Source organism: Myzus persicae, unplaced genomic scaffold (genome assembly GCF_001856785.1).
Source record: "Myzus persicae strain clone G006 unplaced genomic scaffold, MPER_G0061.0, whole genome shotgun sequence".
Classification (NCBI taxonomy): Eukaryota; Metazoa; Arthropoda; class Insecta; order Hemiptera; family Aphididae; genus Myzus; species Myzus persicae.
The window spans coordinates 431,154-442,904 of record NW_019100548.1 but is presented as its reverse complement, the minus strand read 5'-3'; the positions used below and the strand labels follow the sequence as shown (position 1 = coordinate 442,904).

General features: G+C 24.9%; 1 protein-coding gene across 1 annotated transcript; it reads left to right on the top strand.

Moving 5' to 3' along the window:
- The first annotated feature begins 8 nt into the window (after positions 1-8).
- LOC111032083 (MMS19 nucleotide excision repair protein homolog) lies at positions 9-8,425 on the top strand. Its single transcript, XM_022312291.1, has 18 exons — positions 9-242; positions 760-998; positions 1,055-1,199; positions 1,526-1,713; positions 1,777-1,932; positions 3,033-3,255; positions 3,315-3,427; positions 3,514-3,628; positions 4,051-4,344; positions 4,431-4,581; positions 4,668-4,862; positions 5,517-5,628; positions 6,038-6,206; positions 6,281-6,441; positions 6,518-6,630; positions 7,306-7,462; positions 7,644-7,889; positions 7,950-8,425. Exons 1-18 carry the CDS (start codon positions 161-163, stop codon positions 8,061-8,063), a joined length of 2,973 nt encoding a protein of 990 aa, XP_022167983.1. The 5' UTR covers positions 9-160; the 3' UTR covers positions 8,064-8,425.
- Positions 8,426-11,751: the final 3,326 nt, after the last annotated feature.

The following is an 11,751-nucleotide window of genomic DNA, read 5'->3' as shown; positions in this document are numbered from 1 at the left end:
GTGTTTTGATCGGCGGTAATATTGTACCAAATACTATAGTATTTTCTTGTACACACTAGTGTGGACTGTGGCTTGTGAAATACACCGAAGTATGTGGTATGAACCCACATTTTTTTGGAAGTAATAAATCATAAAGTCTTAAAATCTTCAACAATTCAAAATGGCATATGTTTTAAATGAAATTGTGGATGTTGTAAAAAATGGGAATGATATTGATTCCACATGTGAAGTTGTTAGCAAAGGTAATTAAAAATTAAATACAATTTATGTATACAATTTGAAATATACTTAACAATATTTAATAAATATAACTGTTGACCGTAAGTCGTTGTTAGAAGAGCCTATTATTTTGAACATATACCAAAATATATAGTGAAAGAAAATAGTAAGCAATATTTGAATTGTCACTGTAATTAATTAATTAATTACCAATATGTAAATATACTGTACTAAATTTAATTGATAATATCAAATCATTTAATTGATATAATATTTTCTTTTTCTTATTAGTAATAAAAAAATATGCTATTCAATATAATATGGATTAATAATATTTGATTATTACTATTTTTAATTGTTTAATATATTATACAAAGTTATTTTATAATGGGTAATATTATATTAAAATGAAAACTATTAACATTTTTTTAATAGGTATTAACTCTGTAGTATCTATAATATAATTATAAAAATAATTATTAAAATTAATTTTCATTAGAATTAAATAACTAATTTTTAAAAAAAAATTGTTATTTTCAGAAATATCAGATAAAAGATTAACTTTTCTTCAATTTGTTGAGAGTATGGAAGACATTTTGACTTCTACAGATAAAGACATTCGCCTAAATGGAGTTAAGGCATTTGTAGCTGTTCTAAAGAAATTACCTTTGGATTTTTTTATGCCTGAAGAGTTGGATTATATAAATCAATTTTTGTGTGAACGTTTCATTGACCATCATTCATTTGTTCCAATTGTTTTAACTGGAATTGAATATACTGTAAGACTTCAATTGGATTTTTTTCAATCAAATTTTAAATATTTGACATATTTTAGATACAAATGAAAAATATCACCAAACAAATGATTGTAAGGTATTTTAATACAATCATGCCTCATTTTCATTGCCAATCACAACTTCAAAATGACCGATATACATTTTATTGTATATTACAATATATATTTTTGAATCGACTTGATGGTAATAAAATATGTTTACTAATATTAAAATCTACTAAATTATTTATTAATTTTATACCAATATTTATAGATGTTATAATCTTTTTTTTTACTGAACACATTTATTTACATAATTTCATAAGGAAGATTATTTGTTTTTATATTAAATTATCATATTGAATGTTTATTTGTAAATTCTGATAATCCATTTCAGTTTTGAATATGGAATTGTCCTGGTAATTTAGAATAATTAAGAGAAAAAAATTAATAATGAAGAAAATGTTATAAAATTAATTAATACTCCACAAAAATTACATCAACTAAAATATTCATAAATATTTTTTTTAGATTTACGTTTTATGGGACCTGATTTCTTATATTGTGTTATTTCTTCAATGGACGGTGAACGAGATCCTAATAATTTAATACTGCTCTTTAGAATACTACCTCAATTTTTAAGTAATTTTCCATTAGGTCATTTAGCAGAAGAGACCTTTGATGTTATTGCCTGTTACTTTCCCATAGATTTCTATGAAGTAATTAAAACCTTTTATTTGTAATATTTATTTAATACACTTAATAACAATTTTGTTTTACAGACAGAAGAAAGTAAAATAACTAGAGATGAATTAGCAACAAACTTATCTCGATGTCTTACATGTGTGGAAGAATTTGCTGATTTTTGTATTCCTTTGGCTTTACAAAAATTAGAAGCTAGTTTGAAAGTTGCGAAGTTAGATTCGTTGTATTTATTGGTAAATAATCAATTATAATTTAAATTCATCTATAGTAAATTTATGTTAACCTTTCATATGTTGAAGTTTTGTTACTGGATGTCTCTTCTCTTAAGGTGTCAAACTTTGTACATTTTATATGTATTACTTATTGAATTGTCTAAACAAAAAATAAATATTCAACTTTCCTAAAGGAATTGCAAATGATAATTTTTAAAGGGTTACGCATAGTCAATTATTTTGTTCCTAGCTGTCCCTGCTCGTCTTTGTATGTGTAGTAAATTATCATTAGTGTGTGTATGCTCCCCAAAAATCGCGGGTATCATACATATTATACACCCGCATACACAAGTGATGCATGCATTTAGTCATTAGCTTAAAATATTCAAAACCAATTTATGGACGTGAAATAGTTATTTAACTGATAAAAATGTAGGTGCCTCTAGTCGTTTTATTAAAAAAAAATGTAATGATAATTCAATTGGTTAACAAGTTCACTTTGTATCGGCTGGAGCACTTTTTAAATTTTAGTAAATTCTTGACGAGAATAAATATTTTACATCTTATAAATTTGTCAGTTTTTTGAAAAATAATTTTTAAAAAATTTTAAAGATATATAAAATATATGCTTTGACTGATGCAAAGTAGACTTGTTTACAAATTTAAACATCTTTACTTTTTTTAAATCAAACCACTAGAAGTACCTTGACTTTTGACAGTCGCTAAGGTTGTTTTGATGAAAAATTAATAGTGTTGCCAACCCCCTAATAAAAAGGAACCTTTTTAAATTTTAATACTTAAACTAAATCTTAACCTCCAGTACTTTTAATCACAAGTTGCTCAAATAATCATTAAACATTTGATGAATCAATATCAAGATAATGGTCTCTTAAATAAGATTTGTGGTCCATTGGTCCATAAAATATTAGTGAACCATTAAATTAAACAATTTTTTATACAACATTGATTTAGAATTTAAATATTTAATACAATTTAATGTTTAAATTTATATTTCAAAATATATTTTGGTACAGCAACTATATTATCTGTAAATAAGCCTTAAAAGGTTTTTGAATATCCTTTATTTATACACTAAATGTAAATGTGTTTTATTATTTTAGAAATTATGTTGTGAGAACTTTGATCCTGTCAAAATAAAAAATAACATTGAAGAAATATGGCGTATTTTAAAAATGATAATAATGACAGATTCTGAAGATTCGGCAAATGAAGTTAGAGAAGCTGCTATTGGCGTTTTAACTGCTCTATTATATTCTCTTACCATTATTAAAGGAGAAAATGAACAAGAACAACTATCAAATTTCTTGGATATTATTCTTAAAAGTTTGTATTTCTGAATTTATTGAGAAATTTAATTATTCATTTTTTTTTTGTTCTTTTAGGTTCTAATAGATTTTTGTTGGACACTCAAGCAACTCTATTTATACCCTCAATCAAACTTCTTTGTAGTGTTGGAAAAACTTCCAACTATGCTTGCCTTAAGATAGCAAATAAAGTATACTTAATTATTAACTATTTTTTTTATATACAATAATAAATGTAACTGCATTATTATTGATAATTTATTTATAATTAATACAGGTGTATTTAATCTTACTTGATAAAAGTGATGTATCACGGACAGAAATCATAAGAATCATAGAAGCTATGGGATTAATTACAAATATGTGTATACAAATGTCTACCGATTTATCATGTAAGTTACCAAATATCCATGATTAGAGAGAATAACATGTTAATAATTTTTTTAAAGGTTATAGTATATATTTTATTGTACTAAATTTAAAAATTAAATTTTAATGGTTTCACTTGGATATATTATATATTATTTGTATGTTTAAAATCTTAACTCGAGTTTATGTTAATTCGCCATTGGTTAGAGTCTACACATAACATTCCTTAAGTTTCAATGTTGTAAGAGCTTATCCTTTCATTAATACTCTATAGTCTGCTTTATTAAATTTCATCAACTATTATTTTTATTTCACAACTTTTTTTTATTTAATTTAAACAATTTTCAATATTTGTGTATAATATATTAATAACCAATTTTGCTTATCAGATTAAACTCTTATTTCTAATTATTTATTGAAAATATAATGATGGTTTTATTTTTAGCTATACCAGGACTAGAAACAAGATGGGAAGAAATATGTTGTTACTTTTTACTTTATGCTCAAAACGAATTACCTGAAATAAAAATTTCTGCTTTGAGAGCATTAAAGATATCTACTAAAATACTAACTAATTCTCAACGTCAGAATTATTACTATATTTTAATTCAATTAATCAAATCTGATACCACAGATTCTATTAGAAAAGAGACGTTATCTTGTTTCAAAGAAGTAGCAAAATATTTTAAAGAAGAAGTAAATAAAGAAATCATACAATTTAACTCAAACATTTTAAACCGTAAGTTATTATTAAAATATTTTATGCTCACCTTACTTATAGTTGTAAATTTAATTAAATATTTGCTATTTCTTTATTGTTTTTAGAGTCTAATGATATTATATTGAAATCGAAATGGTTAAATGCATTATGTTGTTTGGGAAATGAAGAATATTTTTTTACATTGATCAGTGACAGTCTGAGTTCTAATTTATCTGAAAAACAAGCAGAAATTGAGTTAACTCTTAAATGTTTAAGGTGAGTATCTTGATTATGATTTATGAACATATTTTAGTTATTATTTTTTGTACAACTTGAAGTGTTTTTATTACATTCAATTTCAGAGATCTTGTTAAAAATGTTGAGAATATTAATTTGTTACATCATTTTGCTTTAAATGGTGGACTCTTAAACTTCATTTTAACAACTTGGATTAATGGTATCAAAAGCTGTGCCGATTTCAAAATATTTCGAAATGAAATAATTTTAGAAGATGTTTCCTTTGTGGTTAATTCTATTGTAAAAGCGATCAATAACAGGTAACTTTTACTATTGTTTGAATTTATTACCGAACCACCTGAGACATAGTAGTAACACAAATACTTGTCTCTTGTTGCTTTCATCAACATTATTTAATGAGGGAATCAATGTATGTTCATCTTAAATTTTGATACATTAATTTTATCTATGTCTATATTATTATTTATTAACATATATAATTTATCACGTTCAAAACATAAATACTTATTAATAACTATCATTATCTTATTCATTTTTTATTAACTTTTAAATATTTGTTTATACAAATTTGAAAATTATTGACAGTATTTATTTATTACCTATAAAAATATTGCTTACTTTAATTAATAGTAAAAATTGAAATAAATATGAAAGGGATTATATTGTAAACAAAATTTCTAATGAAAGTATTATGAAACAATTTAATATAAATTCATATTACCCATATTGAATAAAAGAAATAAAAAAATATTACTCATTAGAGTCACTCAAACAGCAACCAAATTTTGTGTAGAAACTTGACATCTGATATTACTCTTATTTTAGACAGTACATAAATAATTTTAAAAATTGGTTATGGAATCATAGTTTATTGATTGAATTAGGTACAGTAATAAGTATTTATGTTTATGTTAAAAATCATTCTAACAATGTATACATATATTTGATTTTAGTGAACAACTTCGAATACTTAATCAATTCAGCGAATATTTCAGTGACATTATGAGTACAAAAATAAATTTTAAAACACTTTCTGATATAGAACAAGGCATACATTCATATATGGTAACTAATGGTTTTCATTCTTCTAAAAATTGTTGTAATTATTAATTTTTTTCACTTTATTTATCTGTATAAAATATGGAAAAATCAAGATAGTTAATTGTTCATGTTATAACATTTTAATTTTGACTTGGATTTCACTTAATTATATTAGTGTACCTAATATTGTATAATGTTGTTATCACTATTAAACGACAATAATAAGACCATTAGAATAATAATTCTTTATTTAATCATTGCATAAATAGTTTAAACATCTACTATTACATTATCAGCGAAATTGGTGCTATTAGATTATTAAAATCACATGGACTTTTTTTTATAACACTATTTGGGGTATTCAACTTTAATGGTTTTGAAATACTAATCACGGATTATGCTTTAAACATTATAATTTTTGCATTCATTACAGGTTATTTTATTAGAAAGTATTTTAAATTCACTAAATACAAATATCAAACTGAACAATGTGATTTTATTAATTGAAAACTGCATTGAATTATCAACATATTCTAATAATTCCATATGTAGTTTATCTGCTTCGCGATTAACGGCCACATTAATTAATAAATATATTGATGGTATGTTTATTGTTTACTTTATTTTTATTAACAATGTATGAAAGGTATTTATTATCTTAATATTTAAATTTTAGGTGATGAAAACGATTTCCTAATAGATAAATTAAAATTAAATTTAGAAAATAATTTAAATTTATCAAACTTATACATCAATAATGTTATAATTCAAATATCATGGATCACTAAGTCTTTATCTCTTAAAGGTCATAAGAAAATGCTACAGTGGATTGATTGGGTAATTAATAAAATAATTATTCAACTGATTAATAACTAATACCATAAGTAATATTTGCTTAATATTTTATTTTTAGTCTTTGAATTTATTGGCGGATCCATTGTATGGAAAGATCATGACACAGTGTTTTAAAATGTTAACACAAACAGATGATCGATATCTAAATAAAGAATGTTTTTGTTCAGTAAAGTTAGTGCTTTTATAAACTATGCTTAAGTAATTGTTATTTAATATCTGAATGTATTATAAAAAAAAAAAACTCGCTTTACTAAATAGAAGGTTTTGTTTACTATAATGACCATGTTACATTTGAGTTGACTCTCTTAATGTTATATAATATTTTATAATTTATTTGTATTATACATTATTCATTTTTCTAGTAGTAAAAAATGGTGGGTTGAAATCATTTTTTTTTAAAAATTGCATATTTTATTTTATGATTATTGTTTTGCTTATGTTAAATACTTTGAACTGTCTAAATATCAATGAATAAAAATAATTAAACTAACATTAAACTTTCCCTAAATATTTTTTAAATGTCATCAAAATATTTATAAAATACAAATTTAACTAATAGTGAAAATAATTCAGCTTGTTACAGTTAATATGTTTTTAATTACAACAAAATAACTAATAGTTTAAGTAACAGTTAGTTGCAACATCCAAATTAGTTCAAATTTAAACTCACAATTTAAAAATTGCTTATTAAAATAAAAAACCATTTTCCTGATTATTCATAAAAGTACAAACTAGATCCTACCAGAAATAACTCTTAATATTGAAAAATACTTCATTTAAACCACTATAATCACTGTACCAATAAATCTAAAATATATTATAATTTTTCAAATTATTTTGTTTTAGATTATTATACAGACAAAGAATATTCTGTTATGTTATCGAACCACTCATATCCAAGTATAATACATCACCTGAACTTATTAAAGAAAATTATCTCATTAGTATTTTATACCAAATGGATGGTAATACATATGTGACACTTTCACCATATTTTTCAAAGGTAATTTTAAAGATGTTTTATATGAATTTTTTCAAAAATGGTTTATTAAATAAATTATATTTTTACATCAGTACCTATTTTGTTTAATCATATAATAATTTAATAGATGCATTTATATATATGTATTTAATTTATAAAAATGAATTATGTATTTATTTTGTCTATTAAACAATTGTTGCAGATATTACCTCTATTACTTCAACTTTTATCTCCAGAACAAGTTTATGTCTTACAGTCTTTGCAAACTTTTCGGAATCTTTTAGAATCCAAAACTCCAGTGTTGGAAGATTATTTGCAATCTTTTGTTCCAAAATTGCTAAACTTATCTCAAAGTTCAAAGTATATGAATATAAGAATAGTGGCTTTACAATGTCTTTATAACTGCTGTGACTATTCTTTAATCAAACTTTTACCCTTAAAAAGACAGGTAATAATCCACAAAAATTACATTACATTTTATATTATTATAAATAATGATTATTTTTAGGTTATTTCTGAACTGACAAAATGCTTAGATGACAAAAAACGATTGGTTCGGAAAGAAGTGGTTAGAACAAAATCTCGATGGTTGTCTATAGATGTAGTAAATGATGATGATTAACACTGAACACATTTAATTCTTTGTTTTACTAATATTATATGTTGTCAGAAAATGTATGGTCAGATTGTTAAATTTGATATTGCCATTGGATACATTTTTACGTAATTAGAAAAATATTGATTTGAATTTTCTAATAAAATGTACTTAGAAATAAATAACCAGTTATTATAGCTAGATTAATTATTATAATTAATTTTAAAATGCTATTTGATTTACATAGTGATAGTACGCTGATAGATTAACACATTCAAAATTTTGTGAAATCTATAGGATGCAAACAAAAGTTAAGAAGTTCCTCATATATGTCTTCTATTATTTGATTCAAAAACTAAAAATAAAAAATATATACATGATGATTGATAGCCATGCTTAGCTTATTTTATTGATTATTACCATGAAAAAATACATAGCTATGATCACATATAATTGTTCAGTCGCCAGTTACGGTGGAAGGTTTTGCAGGTCAAAAGACTAGATAACACTGAAATATTAATTAATTATGCCTAGCAGTGAATTAACTTGTTTTGTCTTTAAATTTTCAAGCTTTTTTACTGACAAACAAAAATTTAAAAAATGCTAATATAAAATATATTTTGTGAAAAATCCATGTCTATGGCAATTCTTGTTTTTACTATAGTATTCGCTATTCAGTAGGTATATTATATTAATTTAAATTGTTATCTTATTTGGTATAATTTCTTAAGCACTTTATATTTATAGACAATTTGCGATTTTGGGTGTCATTATAATGTATAAGCAAACAAAGTTATTCTATGTGTTTCATGTTGATAGGGACTGAAAGTTGTATGAAGTATAAGTATAGGTAGCATTACTATGTTAGTAAAAGTAGGTATGTTCCTAGTTAAATATGTCCAATGGACAATGATCTATTTCAATTTTTTTGATAGTATTGTATAATATATTTATGGTCATAAATATTTTGTATTCATATAATTATTATTTATTCAAACCTCAAAAATCAATAGAAATGTAAAATGAACAATTCTTTTGAAATATGTGGACTACAAAGCGACAAGCGTTAATAAAGAAAGAATACTAGGTTAAATAAATGTAGGTATTCGTATTTTTGTATTTGGTGACTGGATATTGAATTTAGTATTTTTAACTAATTAATTATACTTATAATTATTTTAATTTATAAGTATAAAATTGTCTAAATTATACTATAATATAGACAGTTAATTTTAAAATACATTACATGGGGATTGGGGGGTGAACATTGTATCGATGCGACGACGCGTAACGATAATAAACTGTAGCCGGCAGCCGCCGAAGTAGAAACGAAATCGGTGGAGTCGACGATATACACCTATTGTGATGACATTTGGAAATTGCCGAAGTCCACATAAATCATATAAAGGTGGCCCTGACTATATTATATTAATTGAAGTACTGTTTAGGTAGTATATAGAGTATAGACTACCTATAGCACTAAATTACTTAGTAGATACATTGATATTTTGCGTTGTAAATATTGTGTAATAATTGCGGTATCCCTACCATCTTTTTAATAATGACTAGGTATCTACTAACCTACTATTTTCCGATATTTCAAGTATTAACTACACCGAGACTGGACTATCTATATATCTGGGCATCTGGCACTTAAGGTCTACACTATAATTGATATCATTCCCTATCCCAAATTAACTATTGGCTTTTACCTATCCTCATTCATTATTGGTTCCTTATAAGTTTTATTATAGCTATTTCAAAATATTAAAGATAGTACATAATATTGTGCAATTCAAATTTCTATAGGTAAGTACTTGTACTTTGAAGTTCAAATTTTGATAAGATTAGATATTTAAACGAAGAATAACGATAGGTCCGGCTTANTCGTGTATAGTACGTCGTTTCTTTATAAATTTATATTACATAGTGAAATCCATGTTATTAAAAGCATCATATTCATGTAATAATAATCAAAATTCTAAAATATGTGAAAAAAAATTGATTCTTATTTGTAAGAAAAATAAGGTATACAATTGAGGTGGTCCGTGACGTATCCAAAGTTCTCATAGTGGTCCATAGTACCAAAAAGGTTGGGAACCACTGGATTAGATATTTAAACGAAGAATAACGATAGGTCCGGCTTAAGGGGTAGGCGAAAATGCGAAATAGGCTGGTGATATTTAAAAATGTTTGACGTAGTCGAACAGTAATTGACAGTTGACACTTAAAAGGTGGCAAAATTTAAGTTTGCTTGAGTATGTTTAAACGCTTGAGCCGAGGCTGAATGACGATTTTAGTTATTTTTTACTTATTCAAAATTACAAATTCGAGAGGGAGGCTTAGACATTAGTACCTCATTATTCATAGGGTTTCGGACATTGTTGCATTGGAATTATTTTGGTCTATTAAATTTATTGCTACGTAATCTTGACATTAATTTCACGACACTACGAACAAAATATTAAAAGTTTATAGTGCATGTTTTTGGATATTTAGTGATTTTGTAATTTAAAGAGCATATTTTTACATTTCACCAATCTAATGAGATAATATTTATTCCAGGTAAAACGTTTTTCTTGAGTTAGAAAGCCTAACTCAGGCCTAGTTAACGGACTTTTGAGACTTAGTATATGGTTTGGTCGTTATTATAGGTTGACTAATGGAGCTTATTTTAGAGAAAAAGTAATGTGTGATGATTTGTTTATTAATTTTAACTTTCCATTAAGAATACCGCAGGAAGATAGACTGTTAAGGTAGTTTTGTAAATGAAGCTTAGCAGTGTATGGATCATTTTGAGAAATGTAGCTAATTTTGTCGTCGGCAAACTCTGCTTCTGAAGTATATGGCTTAGGTAGACTCGGGGGCGCCGAACTATAAAAATATATATTTAGGGCAAATCATATTTAACAACATACCCACTCACCCACCTTACCGAAATATTTATTTAGGTTAATTATTATTTCTTAGTTGCATTTTAGGAGGCAGTTATTAAATAGATATATTCTTAATACAAAAAGTTTATGGAACTGCAGTATGCGTTACAGCAGGCAAAAAAATTATAAGAAATATGTAGTACTTGAAATCTACAGGGGTATAAAGGTATTTATAAACAATTCATGTATTTTTAAATGTTCCTCAATTTAAAGTTTTGTACTACAATTATGTAATGTATTTTTAATAAGATAAATAAAATATTTGGTTAGGTCTACCNCAGTCTGATAAAACCAAAACTGGGAAAATGTAACCAATTTTTTCAATTGCTTAAGTTAAGTTGCGTTCATAGGTCTGGGTAACGAGGACTCCAGTACTCCTCCTTTCTTAGTACATCGTACTACGTTTAACCTTATACGTAAAAGTACGTAATGAAAAATCAATGCAAAAAATAAAATATAGTTTATAATACAACAAATTCGTAAATAACTTTTTACATATAACTTTAAATTTAAATTTTAACAAAATAACCAAGTTAAGTTACAATTATTTACAAAAAGAAATAACTTAGTTACGATTAACTTACACTAGTTACTACTTCTTATTTTCAACTAGTTAAGTTATAAGCTATTAAAAAAAGGAACTTTAAACTTTTTAGTTATAGTTACTGCCCAACTTTGGGTAAGACTAAAATTCCATATGATTTTAACTCAACGTAAAAGACACTATTTCCCACTCAGTTGCTCCCCTCTACCTCTCCCCCTCCCACAATCTAATATCT